The sequence below is a fragment of the Simochromis diagramma genome, unplaced genomic scaffold (assembly GCF_900408965.1).
Source record: "Simochromis diagramma unplaced genomic scaffold, fSimDia1.1 OVJJ01000575.1, whole genome shotgun sequence".
Classification (NCBI taxonomy): Eukaryota; Metazoa; Chordata; class Actinopteri; order Cichliformes; family Cichlidae; genus Simochromis; species Simochromis diagramma.
Window position 1 is genome coordinate 106,273 of NW_024387393.1, and position 21,978 is coordinate 128,250.

Genomic DNA, 21,978 nt, shown 5'->3' on the forward strand with positions numbered 1-21,978 from the left:
AAAAAAAGTTAAATAAAGAATTGTTTGAACGACAAAGATTTTGAGCCATGATGTCATTTCCTGTATTTCAGAGTAAAGACTGAAGTGACAAATGGAAACATGTTTACAGTCATGGAATAAACACTGATGGGTCATCTGTAGGAAGTACTATTGCTGACCTGACAGACTCGACCTTGTTTACAAAGAAAGAAAGGAACTGATGACATGTGTCAGCAGAGGCTTTCAGGGTTGTTTAGAGTAGAGCTGATAGTCTTAAAGAACACGGCGATTATGACAATTTAACACAATGACCTGAGAAAAATGTCTGTTTCTCTCATTTTCACTGTATTTTGATCAAATTTCCAACATTCTTTTAATATTTCAACCGGATGGCTCCCCGGCCTCAGTCGGGCGATGGGGGTATGTGGTGGGGTGTGGCCTGCGGTGCAGGCATCCTTAATCACGCCCGCCAAGTTAAAAACACGAGGACTCAGGGGTTGCGGTGTTGTGGTGTGAGGTGATGTAAATAAAATGGCTCAAAACACTGATCCCTGGACCCGCCGTGCCTTATTCACACCACACTTGCTTATTTGCAAAGAGAAGTAGAAGCATGACAGTATGTGGATGATCCAGAGTCATTAACAAACACACAGTGGTAAGAACAAAGTTTGCACAGGTTTTCTGTAATTTTGTGTGTGCACATGTTTTTGTTTGCACAGAATAACGATGTTTCCATACACATACTGAATGAGGACCAACGTTTTTCAATGAAAACTGGATCTACTTAGTTCTGCCTGTATTTTCTTCACATGTCTACACTGATATGACTGCACAATTTTAAGAGTTTAAGCAGCCATAGAGGGAACGGTGCCACTCCACCTTGGAAGATGAGGGCCGATTCAAACTTTTTATATTTTGTGTTTAATATAGGAAACCTAAAAAAGATGACACAACACATTAACACACAGAGTACATAATAACACAAATAATCGTACTGGCGATGATTGCTCGTATTAGGTCAATTAAAATCCACCAAGAATGCATTTAAGGTTTTGTTTCTTTCATTACACTTTCAGTTGACATGTGCTTTTCAAACGTTATATTTAAACTGTGTAATATAGTGGTCATTCCATCCACTCACCTTTTATCTTTAATCGTTTTTTAGATGTTGGTGAAAAAAGTCTTCATGACAGTGTAGATTTCTGGTATTTTGTGTAAATTTAAACATGTAACAATTCAATTATTTCTAATAATAAAAAAGTGTGAAACTGACGTTAGACTTGTGTTTGGAAATGAACCACCCCATGTTGTGTAGCTTTGTGGATTTTATACTTACTGGATACATACTTATTTATTATATAGGCTACAGTACATAAAATGAAAAAATAGCATGTTTTATGTAACTGAAATGTTTAATCGTGTAGATTAAAGAAAATAAGAATGTTACAAAGTATATTTATATGAAACATGTGTACACTTACTGCATTTGATGTATTTTAACGATATATAATGCGTATTATGGAATGCAACACCTGAATATGTGTAATTTTGCCTCCACATTTGATTTCTATGCCACCCTAAGAAAATTTCTGTATCTTCTTGTTTTTAGTCAGTTCCCAAAACATCTGTATGGTGAGGTGGCCTGCGCTTTATTCACCTTCATAATGTGTGTTCTAATCATAGTGAAAGAGACTGTTAGATATACCAAAGATAGCTCATTCACAATAATGGGATGTGATAAAAGAATTGCAGACAAATTACATCTTTGTGTCACTAACAGCTGTTTACCTGTTTCAGCTTTTCCCAGTCACTGAAGTCTTTGCCCACCATCACTTCTTGCAGCTCCTTTGGCCTGAAGAGTTTCACCAAATCCTGCTCACACACCAGGAAGAAGCCTCTCTTGAACTCCTGAAACACATTCTCCACTGATGTGTTGGAGGCATCCACAAACTCCTTCCTGTTTGGAAGATAAAAGTAGTGATTTACATCCACGCTTTGGTCAAATCATGAACTGTTCTGTTCCATTTTGTTTAAAGAGTGGTCGCTTTATATCTCTGCCACTGATATTTTACTGTGGTTACTTGTCCCATGGTAATTCATTGTGTAGAAACCTGAAAGTTTGTGGTGTGCTTCAAGGATATGCATTCGACCTCTTTCTGTTAGATGCTTCACATTGGCCACAAAAGAGTTTATGTAATAAAGCTTTGTTTCTTTGTAGATGATATGCGGTTATATATTTCTGTAAGCTGACTTTACAGATCAGCTGCCTTTGTAGGCTGATCTACAGTTATTAGACTAGATTAGATCATAATAAGTGATGACTTGTTATTATCTATAGCATCTGTCTGGCTGGAAGAAACTATGCTTGCTTTTTTAACATATACTATGAAAAACTTTTTTTTTTTCAAATATACGTCCCAGCTTTCATCACTTGTGACTCTATTGTACTACTGTACTCTTGCTTCTTCAAATCGTGTTAAGCAAACCTCAGACTGCAGTAATTAGGGATTTACTGACACCAGGTAAGCAATGTTTAGTGTAAAATACACATTTTTATTGTTCCAACAAATAACCAATGTTACATATGTTAAAGATTTATTATTGGAAATAATTCAACCCCACCAGAATTAAACAAAACACAAAGAATAAAGTGATAAATAATACAGAAGTGCTCTATTGGATTGTATTACATAGTCAGATGTTTATAGCAATATAGTAGTTATAAAGCAATACATTCTCCTGTTCATGTTTGTCTGAGCATAAAAATGAGATTTGATTCATAAGAATTATAATGCAGCAGTAACTTAAATTATTGGATAAATTATGACATATTAAGAAAAGTCAGATAATTCTAAAGTGCCTTATGATGCTGATGCTGTTACACAGCTGTCTTATGTAGGGATGTTGAATGTTTTGCATTTGCTATAGTGTAATATTATTGTAATGCACAGTGTAAATTATCCTGAGGTACCACAGGAAAAGAAGATGAGTTCCAAGAGTAAAAATAAATCTCATCCCTCCTCCTCGGCTCAGACACAGTGCACGCTCCTTTAGAGCTGCATACGATCCAGCATCACAGTGTGAAATCTGTATCTGCTAGCAGGGCCTCTGTCAGTCTGTCTCGCATGATCTCCTTAGTTGAGTAAAAAGGCAGATACAGATTAGAGTGACATGTCTCTGACTCAGGGAAGTGCTGATCACAGGTGCTGCTCTGAATAGCAAAAACCTTCATCTTGACCTGGTCGATGCCAAGAATAGGAGCTCTCCTGTAACCAGTCAGGAACCCTGAAGAACAGCAATGGAAAGAAAATATCATTTTACTTATCTTATTTTTTTGAAAACTTTTACATACATCTTATCATCATCACATCACAGGAAAAAGTATTTTTGCATATTTGTCACATTTATGTGTAATAAGTAAATACAAAACACAATTGTTAATTTGTCATTTCATTCATTAAGGAAAAAATATTCAAGCCTAGCGGGCCCTGTGTGAAAAAGCAATTGAGCTCTAAATGTATTAACTGGTGGAAGCATCCTGGCAGCAAGAACTGCAGTCAAGTGTTTGTGATAACTGGTAACTGTCACGGTCCGGGGCAGCGGCCGTGTGAAGAGTGGAAAGGAGGACGCAAACGCAGCGCTTCCTTAGATGTGAAGGTGATTTATTGACAATACTGAACATAAAGTGGAGATGGCAAAACAGAACTAAGGACGAACTAAACTGGGAAAAATTACACAAAGGAGTGGCAAACCTGAACATGAAGGGAGAACAGCAGGGAGAGCACGCAGAGGATTTCACAGGGTATGAACACAGACGACGCGACGAGGAGCAGAGGAAAACACACACTATAAGTACACAAAGAGACACTGGGAAATCACACACAGGTGGGGGAAACAGCTGGACCTGATTAACCTGAGAGACAGGGGAACACTAACACCAGGGACCAACAGAGGGAGCACAAACCCAGAACCCAGTGTCTAAAATCCCAAACACAAACCATCCCAAAACAGCCATGAATAATAATGAAAGTAATAACAATAAAGAACATAAACACAAAGTCACTGAGTCATGGTCGCAGGACCATGACAGTAACGAATCTTTACATAGCTTTGGGAGGAATTTCGGCCCACTTTCCTTGGCATACGTTTTTGATGACTAACTCAACCATAAAGCAGCTTTACAGTATATTAATCAGAACAATGCTGCTCTCTAATATATCTTGGTAAAGTGCAGAAAAATCTAATGTTTTATATGATACAGTGTGATTTCAGTAACATATCATAATGGAGGCTTCAGCAAGTACTTACGAAGGAAATCTTTCCTCTGCTCTTCAGTTAGTTCATCAAATACCTCCCAAAACATCTGTATGGTGGGGTGGCGGTCATGATATCTCCAACCATAACTTGTGTTCTGAAAACAGTGAAAATGACTGTTATAATCATAGAGTTTGTAAGGTCAGGCACATATACACTATGTTGCCAAAAGTATTCCCTAACACATCCAAATCATTCAATTAATGTGTTCCAATCACTTCCATGGACACAGGTGTATTAGATCAAGCACCTAGGCACGCAGACTACTTCTACAAACATGTGTGAAAGGACGAGTCGCTCTCAGGAACTGAATGAATTCCAGCATGGTAATGTGATAGGATGCACCAGTGCAACAAGTCCAGTCATGAAATTTCCTCGCTATTAAATATTCCATAGTCAGCTGTTAGTGATATTATAACAAAGTGGAAGTAATTGGAAATGACAGTGAGTCAGCTGATGCTAAGGCTCATAGTGCACTTAAGTCACCAATATCTGCAGTCTGCTGTTGTTACAGATGTCCAAACTTCATTGGTTTCCATGGCTGAGCAGCTGCATCCCAGCCTTACACTGACAAACACAATGCAAAGCGTCAGATGGAGTGATTTAAGCATCTCAACACTGGACTCTAAAGCAGTGGAGATGTGTTTACTGGAGTGACGAATCACACTTCTCTGACTGGCAATCCGATGGATGTGTCAGGGTTTGGTGGTTGCCAGAAGTACTTGTCTGACTGCACTGTGCCAAGTGTAAAGTGTGGGCATGTGTGCACATGGCTGGGCACCAGTGCACAATACAAGGTCCATAAAGACATGGATGAGTGAGTTTGGTGTAGAAGAACTGGACTAGCCTGCACAGAGTCCTGACCTCAACCTGATAGAACATCTTTGGGATGAATTAGAGCAGCAACTGTGAGCCAGGCCTTCTCCTCCAACATCAGTGTCTGACACCATAAATGCACCTCTGGAAGAATAGTCAAAAAATTCCCATAAACACACCTAAACCTTGTGGAAAGCTTTCCCAGAAGAGTGGAAGCAGTTATAGCTGCGAAGGGTGGGCTGACTATTATATTATACTATCATACAAAAGTCTGGATTAAGACTGAGATGTGACTCAAGTTCATATTTGTGTTAAAGCAGCCGACTGAATGCTTTTGGCAGTATGCAGTACACAGTTATTGTGCTACAGGACAGCTGTGAAACTACAGCCTGTGTCTGTTTGGCTGACTGTACCTGTTTGAACTTTTCCCAGTCATGCACGTCCTGGCTGACCAGCACTCCCTGCAGCTCCTCTGGTCGAAACAGCCTCACCAAATCCTGCTCACACACCAGGAAGAAGCCTCGCTTGAACTCCTGGAACAGACTCTCCACTGATGTGTTGAAGGCATGATTCACATAGGCCTCCACAAACTCCTTCCTGTTTAGGAGGGAAAATGTTAAATTAGCAAACATTTCACAGAGACAAAGGTGCTGCAGATGAACCTCACAAACACTTCATGTTTTATATTTACCTCATATTAAGACCTACTAAGGACCTGATTGTTTTTTAATTATGTCCTGATACATAAAACCTGAGAGCTCACATATCCAGTCATCCACCCATTCACGCACACATTCACACACTGGTGATGGCAGCTACAGCCACCCTGGGGCGCACTGACAGAGAAGAGGCTGCCGGACACTGGCGCCACCGGGCCCTCTGACCACCACCAGTAGGCAACGGGTGAAGTGTCTTGCCCAAGGACACAACGACCAAGACTGTCCAAGCCGGGGCTCGAACCGGCAACCTTCCGATTACAAGGCAAACTCCCAACTCTTGAGCCACGATCGCCCCAGCAGGGGGCACTATCAGCCACAGACTGGGAGCCAGATATGCTCTGCTGGTGCCTCATTGTTACAGAGGAAAGACTCTATAGTGAGAAACAGCTGAGGGGGAAACACTGATCTGGAAACGTCCGAGTGTTACAGAGGATATACACTGTGGTTCAGTGTCACACAATCACAAACAAATACAGCAAAGTACTAAAAAGGGTGTTGCCTCCAAAGATTGCTTTTACTGGTTTGGAGCTTAGGAGGCTTAATAACAACAGGCATGAATGAAGACAGATCAGAACAGCTGTTTGATCACAGCATCCAGTACCAACACAATCATCCACACTCAAGAGCCTGTTGGCTTCAGAGTCAGCAGCTGAATGTCTAAAATATCAAATGTCATTTTTGGTCCATCAGCTACAGCATGAACTGCTTAAAGTGAGAAGCAGCCTGAAGCCCGACAGATTCATCTTTCCAGACTGAAAATATCTCAGAGTGAACCGAGTGGTGCGTTTTCAGGGTGATCTCACAAAGTCAAATCCCTTTAATGATGTTCTGTCCTGTCTTCCTCTATCAAAAGCACACAAACACTATAAAACATTGTTTCGGTGCTTTGGGGTTTTGTTTTCTACACAGAGGTATAGCACGACTAGACCCTAAAGGCAGGCTGCTCACCTACAACCAGCTCACGAACATCTTTCCAATGGAGCTCGCTGCCCTTCTCGTGGATGAGGGTCACTGTGATCCTCCGCTGGATCCCCTGCAGCAAACATAACAGGAGCTCAGGATCACAGTGAGCACAGCTAGAGCAACATTACGCTTTAAAAGAAGATATTCAACTGTGTACAAAGGAAGCAGTTACCACTGTGTGAGTAATAAGGAAACAACATGTGCACCAATCCTGTACCTGGTGCAGCAGGTAGGTACCATGACAGGGCAGGCCTCCACTGTGATCCACGATGGCTGGGATGTACCTGTGCATGGAGGGAGGAGGTGACACAACATCCCAACTTATAATATTCTTCCTGGAGATCATTTTTATGGTTCCTTTAAAGCTTGTGCGTCAATATAACACTCCAGGTGGATACTCACTCTCCAGTGGGCTCCAGCTCGCTGATCTCAAACCAGACCAGCAGGTCGTACTTGCTGACACACTGACCCAGGATGGATTTGGTGATGGTGTTCAACTTGGAGGCTGCAACTGGCACACACACACACACACACACACACACACACACACACACACACACACACACACACACACACAACGTTAACAAGTGGGAATTTGTCTGGATTTAAGAGAAGATGAATAAAAGTGAGCAGTATTTACTACATGCTTTGGGTGACTAAATGGAGGATGGATAGGTGACATGAAAACAGTACTGACCCTTTATACTGAGCCAATAGCTCACACACTTCTATTAAATCTGTCTAAAGAGCCAGTAATCACAGAGGATAGATACTGGAAGCAAACTGAAATGTTAGGAGGAACTAAATCACACATTACAACACCAGTGGCAGCACCCTGCTGTCTCACACATCGGGATCACGGTCCTGTTGAAACGGGCTAATCGCTAAAGCTCACAGTTGCATTCTTCTATACTCAATATGATCGAAAGGAATGTTATTACACTTGAAAACTGCTCTATTCACGTCTTCTTTTGGTGTGAATGATATGTCAGCAAGGTGCAGCACTCATAACCACAGCAGAGCTTTACCGTGCTACTGCCTGCAGCCACAGAGCACTATAAGAGCACAGCACGACTCTAATCACTACAGCACCAGCATCAAATGTCTGGCTCATTAGCTACAACAGAGTCCACTGTACCAACCATGATGCTTGGGGACCGTTAGCACAGAGTCACTGGCCACTGGGAGGAAGGGGAAGTGAGAGAGCTGGTCAGTCTCGTCCTCCAGAATGGCCACAGCAGAGGACGCCAGGGAGTTGGCGTGCTCGGACAGCGTGTCCAGTACTTTGCCGTTTACATAGCCGCTCACAAGGTAGCGGATCAACTCCATCTTACGGGTATAGTCTGGATGTGCGATACTGATGAACGGTGAGAGAGATTGAAGGAGAAAAGTAGAGAAAGGAGGACAGAGTTGGGTAAGAGGATTATATAAATAAAAGATACATACATATCCAAAGGAGGTGAGAAATGACAAGGGGAAAAAAGTGGAAGGTCACATGAGGCAGCTTATGTAAAAAAATCAACATAAAATTATTGATGGCAAAGAACACATTGAAGTGACATGGAAACACTCGCCTGGTTTGGACAGAGGCATGGGAATAGGATAGTACTTCCTGGATGCTGTTGGAGGACTGTTGACATAATAAAAATACCTTTTTTCTATATATGCATATAAAATTAGCCAATGTGATTAGAATACAATCGTTTACACATTTCTAACAAAATCTGCTGCATTAAATATGAATTATCACTGCACGACTGGATCTGCTGTTTGACCCCCACCAACCTGGTCCCGTCCTGATATTCTAACTCTGTAATATGCAACTTCTGTCAGTGTCCTGATACTGGAAACTGAATTTCCCAGAGGAACCACCCGAGGGATTAATAAAGTTCTATCTAATCTACATCGACAACAGAAAAAGAAAACCTGCTGCTTGCAACAGCATTGTGTTAGAAGCATTTTTACTGGAGTGAATGCATTTAACTGTACTTGCATCATCTCTTAAAAGTACTTATATATTGCAATAAGACTGCAAAAAGCAAAGGGGACTGAATTCTATAGTATGTGGTATGTGTATAAGGTGACACATGTATGCAGTTTCCTGCCATTAGTGTAATGTAAACTTGGAATCATCACATATCTACAGGTATTTGTACTGAATGGAATGAGCTGTGGTGATTAAAAGCATTAGCAAAAGCATACTTACTAGTGGCCTTTTCTTCTTAGGTCTGGATCTTGATGCCTCTGGGACTGAAGATCACAGCCAAGTCACCAGTTTCATAAACAACAAACAAACAAAAAGCAAATAAACAAAACACTTTCAGAGATCGCACAACTTTGGTTTTCATCTTCATATGATAATGTTCCTTGAATCAAATCTTCCATACACACTCTACTACAGTGTATCAAACTAGTCTAAATACTTCCACAAACAATGACATACCCATCTTTGTCTTTTTGTGGCTTTCACCAAAAACTCTCCCCCTGGTGGATCCTGTGTTGACGTACGTGATTTTGGGAGAAAAACAAAAACAAAATCACTTTAAAATGGTTACATTAAATGTATAATATCAACATCCAATAGATTTGACTGTACATGTATCAACTGGTGTAAAATACATGTTCCTTGATCCTTGGTCAGGGAACATAAATATCTGTGTTTCAGCCATCGGGTACTCCTCTAAAATTCAGCCTGGACTCCAAATATAAAGCATACAATACATACAAACATACAAATCACCTTTGCTGGTCTTGTTGCCTGCGTGCTCCACTTGCCCCTCTGAAGTGCTCAGTGGGTTCATCCTGTCCCTTGTTGAGCTCAATCTTCTCCATCACGTTCCTCACTTCCTCCACCTGCGTGGTCCTCACCTCCCGTCCCTCCATAATCGTTGCCTCCTCCTGGTTGTTGATCATTCAAGTTAGTTTAAACAATAGGGTCAAACTTTTAACTTTATCCTGCTTTACGCCTCCTGGTTTGTAGCAGACTAAGTATATATGACGTATGAAAGGGAACAGAGTGGAGTTAGAGTGTGAGGGTGAAGGAGAAGATGTTGTGATTCAGTGATGATGATGATGATGACCAAACGTCAGTCTGCTGGAGTGCAAAATGCTACAGACCCCTGACTCCACCAAAACATCGGGCTTAAGACTACATACCTTTTCTTCAAGGCCCGTGTACAATGTGCTCTTTACCTCTATAAACTTCAGATCCAAGTGTAGACACAGATGCCACACTGACAGACTGAAAGAATTACAAAAGCTTTTGGTAAAACGTCTCATGATGACTATCTAATTGCATGTGACTTCACTGTGTTGGAACAGATGTACTATAAATGCCAGTTCATCTCACAACAGCTACTGAATGTGTTCATTTAAATCTGTCTAAAGAGCCAGTAATCACAGAGGATAGATACGGAAGCAAACTGAAATGTTAGGATGAACTAAATCACACATTACAACACCAGTGGCAGCACCCTGCTGTCTCACACATCAGGATCACGGTCCTGTTGAAGCGGGATAATTGCTAAAGCTCACAGTTGCATTCCTCTATACTCAATATGATCGAAAAAACTATTTTAACAAACAATTAAAAAAGGAACAAGTAAAAGATCTACTATAGCCAAAAGAAGACCGTTTACAGACTATAGCCCTGTGAACAAGTATTTGCCTCCTTTCTCATTTCCTATCTTATTCCATATTTGTCACACTTACACCTTCACATCAATACATTTATAAACATTGAACAACAATGTCTAAATCAACGGCAGTTTTCAAGGGCAAACGCTATCCAAACATACTTGGTCCTATATGAAAAGTAATCACACAGAAAACCTGATACCTTGTGTGTCACCTCTGACACAACAACTGCAGCAAGCGTTTGGTGCTAGAGGTCACATTTGGACTCTGACTGGACTCTGTGGAGTGTGCACATGATTCATTAGCTCTAAAATCCAAGGAGTGCTGAATCATTGAAAAATACACAGTACAGGTGTGTAGCATCTGCTAACTAGCTAGCAATAAGCCTCTAACACAGTGTTGTGTAGCTAGCGGCTAATCGAGCAAACAATGAACAAGTGCTTTAGGTGTTGCACAAGGATAAGATATCTCTGCTCTTCTCGGATCGCGTCTGATCCTGGAAGAAGGCAGCAACAAGAACGCCCACTAAGCCCACGTTTTTCTCCCTTGGTGGCCAGCTCCTTCTCACGCTTTCAAAGGTGGTGCTGGAGATCTGCGAGGAGACGGAGGTGGACGTGGACAGAGTGCCGGAGCTCACGCTGGGGGACAGAGACTCACTCAGGGACTTGGTGTTGGAGCTGTTCCCACGGGAGCCGCCTCTCCCAGAAGGTGACGGGTCTTTTCCACCTGGACGAAAGATGGGGGCAATGTGAGGTGGGGAGAAGAGGGAGTTAGTCATGTAAAGTCTGTACTCTAAGAAAAAACTTTTCAGAATAGCACTTTGGTCTTTGAGTTGAAAAGTCATTTTTCCCTCAATGATATTAAACAGATTTATTTCTTTATGAATCTTTTAAGGCCCCACCTCCTGCAGCTGCTCCATCTTCTCTAGCTCCCACTGGTGCTCTAGGATGAGGCTATCTCCTCTGGGCCTCCAGCCGGCCAGGTTCTCCTCTCCACGCACATAAGCCACTGATGTGTCCAGGACCTTCCTCCTCCTCCTCTGCATCCCTGCTCAGGACATGAGCCCTCATTAGGATGAAGCTCTCCACAGAATTATGATAAAACAGCTGCCGTTCTTTAAACATGTTTCATGGCCGCTCACCTGGGCTTCCAGTGTCAGACATCTTACACAAGCTCAGCTCGTAGATCCCAGTCACTCGGTTGCTATAATGAAGCAGAAGTTTTGAACAAGGAAACTTTGTAACAGGGCAGATATCTTTGATTGTGAAACAGAGATGGCCACAGTGCAGCAGCCCAGATTTACCAGTCAGCAGTTTTGGAGTATCCAGTCCCAAAGAGGTTCTTGAGAGAACGGGGTGGGGAAATCTTGGCGTCTCGGGAGTAAAAGACCGTGCAGATGTCTTTGGTGATAATGGCAGGCTGGATGCAATGGTCCAGCTGCAGAGAGGAGATAAAGGGTGTGTGTTAGACACGATGACATCAAGAGACTTAAAAACACGTACAAACAGGTACAACACGGCGGAGCAGCGGCTGACCTCCAGATACGCAGATAAGGTCATGTAGATCTTCTCTCCGTAGGGAGTGACGCGGTTGAGCAGGAGGGAGTTGTGCAGGGAGCTGTCCCACACTGCCTCAAAGCGATAGAAAGTGCTGAAAAAGACAGAAAGAGGAAAAGTTAGCTTGGCAGCATTATTGTTCACATTCATCCTTTAATCATGACAAAAACGTGAGGAATCGCACTGAGGTGAGACCTTGACAACAGACAAATCAGGAGCCACAGAGTGTCAAGTGTCAGCCCACACCAATGATAAGAAAGAAATTCATTTACAGACACGTGAAAAAGCAGTTTAAGGTTCTAGATCTGGATGATTACAACACATCATTATTTATTTAAAGCAACACAAAATGCACAAATGACTATAACCAAGTACATCCTGTGATTCAGCAGCTGATAGAACCAACTCTAGCAGCAAAAACTTGAGGTAATCATTTTTTATTAGTGTTTCACAGCAGTGTGGACGGATTTCTGGCCCGTTTGTCTTTACAATGTTTCTTTGGTTCATTGAAGTTTGCAGATGTTTATTCATTCACAGCTTTCTTAATGTTCAATCATGTTGAAGTCTCAACTTTGAGCCACTGCAGCACCACTCTGTTGTTGCTTTGCTGCTGCGCTCTGGAGTCACTGACCCAACGATGATCTCTTTGACTCTAGAGTACTTCATGGCTCACTCAGGGACCTGGACACTTTGCAGTAGGGGTGGGTTTTGATAATCGATTTATCGATTAAAATCAATTCTGGCTTGGATAACGTGATATTGATTCATTAAAATCCTGAATCGATTTTTTAATGTTCATTTATTTTGTCCGAAGTGCCAGAATCTCCGGTCAAACCTCACAAAATTTCAAGAACCACCAAACAGCTAAAACAGTAAATGAGAGCAGGAACACGGATTCTGCACAAAGACGTAAACACAAAGACCCGCGGATCAGAATCAGTGAGACGTCGCCTTTCTCACCCGACGGCACGACACTTGGGGCTGAAAGCAGACAGCTCGCTGATTCTGATGTTTTGGCGACTCCGCGCTTTGTGTTTACGCCCTTTTTGCGCTGATTCTAAAGCTGTTAGTTTGATGTCTCTCCAAAACAATATTGACTGAACCAGCAGCAAAAGAAGATCCAAACTACGCTTCACAAAAACATCATCATGAATTCACTCTGACTTTTGCTGTTTTGCTTCCACCACACTTCATGCACAGCTCTCTCTCTCTCTCTCTCTCTCTCTCTCTCTCTCACACACACACACACACACACACACACACACACAAGCTCAACGTTAACAAGTGGGAATTTTTCTGGATTTAAGAGCAGATGAATAAAAGTGAGCAGTATTTACTACATGCTTTGGGTGACTAAATGGAGGATGGATAGGTGACATGAAAACACTACTGACCCTTTATACTGAGCCAATAGCTCACACACTTCTACTAAATCTGTCTAAAGAGCCAGTAATCACAGAGGATAGATACTGGAAGCAAACTGAAATGTTAGGAGGAACTAAATCACACATTACAACACCAGTGGCAGCACCCTGCTGTCTCACACATCGGGATCACGGTCCTGTTGAAACGGGCTAATTGCTAAAGCTCACAGTTGCATTCCTCTATACTCAATATGATGGAAAAAACTATTTTAACAAAAAATTAAAAAAATGAACAAGTAAAAGATCTACTATAGCCAAAAGAAGACCATTTACAGACTATAGCCCTGTGAACAAGTATTTGCCTCCTTTCTCATTTCCTATCTTATTCCATATTTGTCACACTTACACCTTTCACATCAATACATTTATAACATTAGACAACAATGTCTAATATTCAACGGCAGTTTTCAAGGGCAAAACGCTATCCAAACATACTTGGTCCTATATGAAAAAGTAATCACACAGAAAACCCGATACCTTGTGTGTCACCTCTGACACCAACAACTGCAGCAAGCGTTTGGTGCTAGAGGTCACATTTGTACTCTGGACCTCTGTGGAGTGTGCACATGATCTCATTACTGTCTAAAAATCCAAGGAGTGCTGAATCATTGAAAAATACACAGTAACAGGTGTGTAGCATCGCTAACTAGGTAGCAACAAGCCTCTAACACAGTGTATGTATGCTAGCGGCTAATCTAGCAAACAAATGAACACAGTGCTTTTAGGTGTTGCACAAGGATAAGATGATAAACTGTGTGTCTTTTTTATAATGACCTGCTTCAATTTACCTTAATCCAAGGAGTGCTCAGTGTGGGTAAATCTGCCATGAGCAGATAAAGTGGATGAGTGGGACTAGGTAGGTGTGCCGAAAACAGGCGACAAAGCTGACGCTGAAGAGTGTGCTGAGAACATAGTGGCGCCGCCAGCAGGTTTCCGGCTAGCAGGAAGACTTTGGTGCAGTAAGGCCTACAACATTGGCAGTCCCATTTTATGAAAGCCAGTAAAAAAAATAGCTAGGTTTCCATGTGTCATTTGTGTGGAACAATGCTGCACAACAAGCTAAATAGATTTAAAAAAAACGAAAAAAAAAATTGTTGAACAACAGAAGATAAATGTCCTTTTTTTCTATTTCCAACTGGCCGGCTGTGTGGTGTGCAGCGTTAAGAGGCCAGCATTCAGACCCCAGAGTTTAACGGCCAAGTTCGAGTCTCTGACGGTCCGTCTGCTATAGCGGGGTAGGCCGAGCGAAAGACGAAGCTCCGGGCTCCTCCTTTTTCCAGCTTTTTTTTTTTCATTCACATTTATTTAGATATCAAGCTGCAAGTAAAAGCTCAGGGAAACACTTTTAAGGCGCCCTTTAAGGTACCCTATATATGTCCTTTCACATCTTATCACTTCATACAGTGCTGTGGGCCAGTCTACACCTGCTACTTTCTGCACAAGCTTTTATCACACACGACCGCTGTTTACAGGTAAGAAACACAGTGTCAGTAATGTTAAAGTGGCTGTGTGGAGTAGCACAGCCACTGCTAATATAACACTTTTCACATGCATTTCTACATATTACAGTGTCTTTTACCATCTTTATGGTGCTAGCTTAAAGTCATGCTGTAAATGTTAGCTTGTAGTCAAACATATTCCGACCATGTTAGGACAGAAATATTGGCTTCTATCATGACTAGTTAACAGAGATGTTAACTGCCCATGTTTACTGTAATCCGATTACTTTTTTCAAGTAACGTGACACACTGTTTACAGCAACAATACTGCACAACAAGCTAAATAGATTAAAAAAAAAACGAAAAAAAATTGTTGAACAACAGAAGATAAATGTCCTTTTTTTCTCTTTTCAACTGGCCGGCTGTGGCAGCGTTAAGAGGCCAGCATTCAGACCCCGGAATTTAACGGCCAAGTTCGAGTCTCTGACGGTCCGTCTGCTATAGCTGGGTAGTCCGAGCGAAAGACGAAGCTCCGGGCTCCTCCTTTTTCCAGCTTTTTTTTTTTTTTTCATTCACATTTACACTGAAGCTGTGTTCACATTCATCCTTTAATCATGACAAAACGTGAGGAATCACACTGAGGTGAGACCTTGACAACAGACAAATCAGGAGCCACAGAGTGTCAAGTGTCAGCCCACACCAATGATAGAAATTCATTTACAGACACATGAAAAAGCAGTTTAAGGTTCTAGATCTGGATGATTACAACACATCATTATTTATTTAAAGCAACCCAAAATGCACAAATGACTGTAGTCAATGTTTTCTGCAACATTGTGTGTAGTTACTGCAGCTGTGTGTGCATTCTGCTGGCAGGAACAGGAAACAAGTGAAAGAAAACTGGCGAGCATCCTGAAAGGAAAACTTAATCAGACATAACAAGTTAAAACAGTTTGCAAGCTTCAAGCCAAACTGCTGAATACCTCTTTTAAAATCTTAAAGCAGTCTGGCCTCAGAGTTAACATCTGAGGTATATTTTGTTTTAAAACTATTTCATTCGACTTTAATTAGACTGAGAAATATTCTTCATCGTGTCTCCTCGTATTATCGTTACCATCACCCCCACCGGCCGAGGCAGATGGCCGTCTCTTCTGAGCCTGGTTCTGCCGGAGGTTTCTGCCTGTTACAGGTAGTTTTTCCTCCCCACTGTCGCCAAGTGCTTGCTCATAAGGGATTATTAATTAATTGGGGTTTTCTTGCTGCTACTGTAGGGTCTCTATCTTACAGTATAAAGCAACTTGAGGAGACGGTTGTGATTCGATGCTATATTACAAATATTAAATTCAGCTGAATCTTAAAAACATGTAATATAGCATCACATCACCATCAAATCAAGAACTGAAAAATAAAACAAAATAAAAATAAAAACCTACATTGAAAACTGTTTGTGATTTGTCTTGTGCTTTCAAAATATATTGTCAAATATGAAAAGCTGCATTTATATGCTCTGGTCATTAGTGCTGGTATTTTAATGTAAGCAAACACAAGGAACATACACCGATGTGTAAGTACTACAGATGAAGATGCAAAGAAACCATGAAATAATTAATGAAATAGTGAAGTTTATGAATAAAATAAACAACTGTAGCACCGTCTCAGTCTCGTCGAATCGCCCCTCTGCCTCTTCCATTCTAGCATCAACTCTTCTTAACCCTCGTCTAATATGTGCATATTGTTTGTTGTTGTGTTTCCTAAAGTCACGAAGCTCTTTCGGGATGTTCAGGAGGCTGGGCTCGTCTGCATCCATGCCCTCTGTGGCTAACCTTAGCACGGGAGAGTAGCTCCTATCCACGTGGCTTTTCTCTGTCTGCTCTTCTGTCTGAGTTGTGCCTCTCAAACTTCTTGTGACTACCCCCGTTTCCATATTTAAAAGCAATCTCACCTATTGTCAGAAAGATTACCGTATCTTATTATAAGAGAAATTTCTCCCACTTCCTGGTGTCTGGAGTCTCTAAAGTAAGCAAATGTGGTAAAGGGTGTGGGTGATTCTGGGATTGATGCAGGAGGGCGACAGAAATAAAAAGTAAAATATAAAATTTTTGCTGTTATTGACTTTGCTTTACAATATCAAACACTGAGCCAGATGCACAATAGTCATGTACATCACACGTAAACACATTAATGTAAAAAAACACAGAGGTTAGGCCATCAAAGTGTGTGTAAAAGAAGTGTTTATGTCTGTCTTGCAGTTTCTGTTCCTGTCCGAGGTTTGCAGTGGAGAGCTCAGACCACACAGGACCGCCTCACCCTCAGAACATCTCCACCACCCTGCCCACTGTTAAGATGATTGTCGAGGTCAGACTCTTAATTTGTCTGTTAAACCGATGCGGTTTCTCTTTCAGTCAGACCTCCAGGGCTCAAGCTCTCGCTCCCAGCTAATTCCAGACTCGTATGGCTCTGGCTGACTTCTGATCTCCTCTGGGGGAAAAGGGAGCTTAATTTCTTCTTCTGTCTTTCTCTTTCTAATTGTGCAGGTGAGTCACTCGGCGTGTGTGATGACCACCGCCGTCATCTGTAAGCTGCTGCGCTCCAAAGAGGCCATGGCCACGATGGACATCAGGAACTGGCCCCCAGTGCTGGACACCGGTACAGCGTTTCATTCATATCCGCACAGGGAAATCACGCTCGCATGAAGTACTTTAACATAAATGCAGGTCGTGCACAGCCGCCTCACAATGCAGTCTGAGTAGTTCTGGTTGCAGATATAAACCTAAAGAATGCACATTAAATGAAATCCTCTGCTGTGATGAAACCTGCCTTTACAGCTCCATCACTCTGTGATTTATCGAAAAATAAAAACTTGCTGTAGCTGCAAGTCTGTGGAGGTCCCCACCACTGCTTTAGAGAATCAAAGCACCAGGAAGTGGGAATAATTTCTCCTATAATAAGGATTTTTAGGTCCCTGATAACAAAAATGAGCAGATTTTATCCAGTTTGGTAACGTTTACATCACTAGAGACGAAAATATAGCCACATTATTATAATTACTATGGTTATTTTTGTATTTTTGGAAAAGAGGTTGCCCAGTTTTGATACACATGGAGGTTTGCAGCAGAGACAGAATCACGTTTTCTGCTTATTTTAATGACATTTTAATGACTTTAGAAACCAGAAGCCTGATTGTTTGTTTTTTACATTGAGACAAAGTTTACACAGAAGGACTATATAGGGTCTTTTTTAAAGTGACTTTCAGGGATTTAGGATCTCTGAAGAAAAACTATCAATTTTTATTATTTAGAGATTTTTCAACATCTAACAAGGACAGACGAGGACAAAGTTACATTGACCTGATTTTTGCATAACTTTAAGAATTTGAATGTGAAGAGAAGAAAAGATCCATGAACGTAATGAATCAAAGGGTTCAAATATCTTTGAATGTTTGTGCTTCAATATATTTTTCGGACTGAGGAAAACACAACAAAGGTTAAGTATTCTGAAGAGCGTAAGATTATGAAAAAACTAGAGATATGAAATATCCAGATTTTAGAGGCCCAGAGAGGTGAAGAGCAAAGCAGCAAACAGAGAAAGCTTTGTAAAGTAGCTTTATTTATTTTTTTAAAAAGGTGCGTAAAATCAGAGGTTCAGAAACAAAATACAGAGCTCAAGAAAATAGAGTTTACTGTGGAAAATCAGTTTACAGTGACATGCTAAGCCCTGTGGGTGTGTATCGTGTGTTTCAGGCTTTGCAGCGTCAGCAGAGAGTGAGCGGGACGTCGGCTGGGGTCGAGTGGAGTGTTGGGAGGAAGAGCCTTGAGTTTTCAGGGCCCTCTACCATGGAATCAGAATCAGAATACTTTATTAATCCCGAAGGAAATTAGGGTTACAGCAGGCAGCACGCTAATGGCGCATGCGCACTTACAAAGGAACCTTCTGACCAACTTTACACAAACATCACATTGGGGAGACACGTCCGAGAGGTAGGCTGATAGAAAAAAAACAACGAAAATACATAACATGAGGTAAGAGGAGGAGAAAAAAAAACTCCACTCAGACTGAGCTCCTAGTGGGAGAACAGTTTGATAACAGAAAAACACCTCAGCACAAAAAGCACATGACTATCAATACACCATAGAAACACAAGACAAGCAACAGGGGCGGGTAAAGGGTAAGAGAGAGCCGGTGTAGACAGCACATCCGGTCCTGCAGCATGTCTGCGCTGGTCCAGTCGACTGCCATCTTCCCCGGTAGGGCACAAGCATCGAAGGCGTTTGGAAAGGGAGGGGGGATCAGTGTGTGCACATCAGTGTATGTGTGTGTGTGTCCAGAGTTCAGCTGAGACAGTGTCCTTCGCCCCGACAGGCTAAGTAAACAGTCTTCCAGCCAACCCAGGTGGCCTTGCATTATCCCAGCTTATAGTTGGGATTGGTGAGGCAGACACTATCTCTAATTTTAAGATTAGGCTTGAAACTTTCCCTTTTGGTAAAACATACAGTTAGGGCTGGATCAGGTGACTCTGAATTCTTGCTTATTTATGCTGCATTAGGTGTAGGCAGCAGGGGAATTTCCCATGATGTGTTGAGTATTTCTTCCTCAGTCATCTTTCTCACTCACTATGTGTTAATAGACCTCTCTGCATTGAATCATACTTGTTATTAATCTCTGGTTCCCTTCCACAGCATGTCTGTTATCCTGTCTTCCTTCTCTCACCCCTGCCCGGTTGTGGCAGATGGTCGCCCCTCCCTGAGCCTGGTTCTTTGAGAGTTCTGCTTTCCTGTTAAAAGGGAGATTTTCCTTCTCCACCCACCATCACTTCCCCTGCCAGTGGCGGACTCCCTCAGGTGTCGGTGCGTTGGTGGTTCTTTGTGTCTGGGGGTGGGCGTCCGGGTACACACCGGCTCACTCCTTGGCGGACGCTTATCGGGGCCTGGAGCCTGGGGCTCGCTCGGGCCACTTCGGAGGTGGGGTGCCCCCGGCCTGGGGCTCGGTCACTCAGGCACAGCTGGCTGCCGGCGGAGCTCACGGGCGCGTCACTGCAACTCCCCCTGGCTTCTGCTCCGCGGCTGCTGAATGAGCCCTCATCTGGGACTCTCCTCAGCTCTTACTGGGACAGTGGCGCGGCTGCCCCTCTGTGGGTCTTCCTTGGTCTCTTGTGTTCTGGGGCCCTCTGGATGTCTGGAGTTTTGATCTCCTCCATACCTGCTTCATACCATAGAGGACAGGGCTGTGGCCCCCCCACACTCCCTAGCAGATCATTACATGGAGAAACCTTTGGAATGCAAGCATGCTGATCCACACAGGTATGCACACAGGTGTACACACGGGTATTCACAGACGCGGACTACAGCTTTCTTGGCTGCTGCCTCAAAGCACATTGTGCGCTGTCTATCTTGTGTGCTGCACAATATCGTTTATTATTTAGTAACTACCGATATCTACTGCTAGCTAGTTTATTGTGATGGTGCTTTTTTTTATTAAGTTGCTCTTTGTTGTTTGCTTTCTCTTCTGTTTTTTTTTCTTCATACAGGTGACCCAGGTGTTTTTTTTGTTTTGTTTGTTCTTTTTTTCTCTCTTCCCCCCCTTCTCCACCGCTCTTCTCCCCTTTGGTTTTCTTTCTCTCCCTCTCTTTCTTTCATTCTTTTCTCCCTGTCCTATCCCCCAGTCATGTCTGTCCCGTTTGCTAGCAACTGAAAATAAAATAAATTCATAATTATAATAAAGGTCAATCAAATGGACCAATATGGCAAGGCCATGATGATCCACTTGGTAAAATAAATCCGCTTGGCATCTTTCTTGGCCTTAAGACAACAATTCTGATGGCTAAAGATCCAAACGGGACACAAAAAAAAACAAAAAACAAAACAAACAAAAAACCTATATATTCTTTTTCATGTTACATCAGGAATGGGTCCCACCAGTAAAAAAGCTCAAGCGAAAGAAGAGAGACCAAAAAGGAAAGGAAAGCCGACCGTAAGTTACCCCAAGTGGTATGTGTGCTCTCATACAGTTCTGTAAAAAACTATGTACACCATCCATAGGAATTAAGAACATAATTAGCAGCCAAAAACCATCAAGTAACCAAATGCATTTGCTTAATTTTTCATCAGTAAGTTTATCACCTGCAAAAATCAAAAAGCTACAGGACTTAACGTGTTAAATGTTAAAGTTTATGACTGAACAATTGGAAAAAGTATGGCTTGTTTGGAAGGATTGTCATCTCATATCAGAATCAGAATCAGAATCAGAAAGGGTTTATTGCCAGATGTTGAGGAGGTTTACAACATTAGGAAATTGCTGCGGTGCTTCAGTGCAACATACTGTCATAAAAATATAAAAATAAGAATAAGAATTAAAAGTGCTAAGTGGATAGATATATACATGATATATACATGAGTGCAGGTGGTATCAACTGTCACCGCTGGTGGAGGTGTGCTTTTTTGGGTTTGTTTTCAGCCAAAGGACCTGAACAGTTTGCAGACATTGAGTTGACCATGAACTAGAATACCAAAGTATTCTAGAGTAAAATGTGAGGATAGCTGGATCAAGCAACAGGACAACGATCCTACGCACAGCAGTGAATCTACAACAATGGCGGAAAAGGAAAAGAATCAAAGGTGTTACGATGGTCCAGTCAAAGTCTGACTGAAACGTTGTGGCACATCTTTACAGGAGCTGGATATAAATAAATACTCTCAAACCTCAATGAGATGAAGCAAGGTTGTAAAAAAGATTAAGTCAAAATTCATCTGCAATAGTGTGAGTCACACAGAAAATGATTACTTTGAGTTATTGCTGCTGAAGGTAATTCTACAAGTTGCTGAATCATAGGGTATAGTTAAGTTATTCACGCTATGCAGTCCTGTGAAAAACTTTCTTTTTCACGTCTGAATAAATAATAATGATCCAGAGGTGGACAAAAAGAAGAAGAAAAAAAGGGAGATTTTCCTGCCGTTTTCATCAGATTCCACTACACTGCATTTTCGCAGGAAATGCAACCTTTTCTAGTTTTTATTTAACATTTAATTAACAATATATATTTTTGAATTTAAGCTAGAACAAGACTTGGCATTATTTAAATGGTATGCTTATGTCTGTGACTTTACCCCAAATAAATTGGACTCACGTCTTAAAAGTT

At 41.8% G+C, this 21,978-nt stretch overlaps 2 protein-coding genes and 1 long non-coding RNA gene across 4 annotated transcripts; 1 reads left to right on the forward strand and 2 right to left on the reverse strand.

The window, feature by feature from the left end:
• Positions 1-2,336: 2,336 nt before the first annotated feature.
• Positions 2,337-9,584, reverse strand: LOC120720289 (kinesin-like protein KIF1A). The gene is made up of 11 exons (XM_040009906.1): positions 9,532-9,584; positions 9,235-9,285; positions 8,998-9,041; positions 8,366-8,421; positions 7,934-8,148; positions 7,194-7,302; positions 7,009-7,075; positions 6,777-6,861; positions 5,523-5,706; positions 4,288-4,390; positions 2,337-3,264 (listed from the first exon to the last, which is right to left on the reverse strand). The coding sequence occupies exons 2-9, from the start codon at positions 9,236-9,238 to the stop codon at positions 5,681-5,683; spliced, it is 606 nt and encodes a 201-aa protein (XP_039865840.1). The 5' UTR covers positions 9,239-9,285; positions 9,532-9,584; the 3' UTR covers positions 2,337-3,264; positions 4,288-4,390; positions 5,523-5,680.
• Positions 9,585-10,991: 1,407 nt separating this feature from the next.
• On the reverse strand, positions 10,992-14,309 carry LOC120720292 (kinesin-like protein KIF1B). Of its 2 annotated transcripts, none has more exons than XM_040009908.1 (6): positions 14,196-14,309; positions 11,963-12,077; positions 11,731-11,864; positions 11,569-11,630; positions 11,329-11,474; positions 10,992-11,153 (listed from the first exon to the last, which is right to left on the reverse strand). In XM_040009908.1, the coding sequence occupies exons 2-6, from the start codon at positions 11,984-11,986 to the stop codon at positions 11,085-11,087; spliced, it is 435 nt and encodes a 144-aa protein (XP_039865842.1). In that variant the 5' UTR covers positions 11,987-12,077; positions 14,196-14,309; the 3' UTR covers positions 10,992-11,084. The 2 variants fall into 2 exon arrangements, with proteins under 2 accessions (XP_039865842.1, XP_039865843.1); XM_040009909.1 differs by lacking the exon at positions 14,196-14,309 and adding an exon at positions 13,885-13,946.
• Positions 14,310-16,959: 2,650 nt separating this feature from the next.
• LOC120720295 lies at positions 16,960-18,774 on the forward strand. Its single transcript, XR_005692870.1, has 3 exons — positions 16,960-17,201; positions 17,381-17,492; positions 18,587-18,774. It is a non-coding gene; the product is annotated as an uncharacterized LOC120720295 (long non-coding RNA).
• The last annotated feature ends 3,204 nt before the right edge of the window (positions 18,775-21,978 follow it).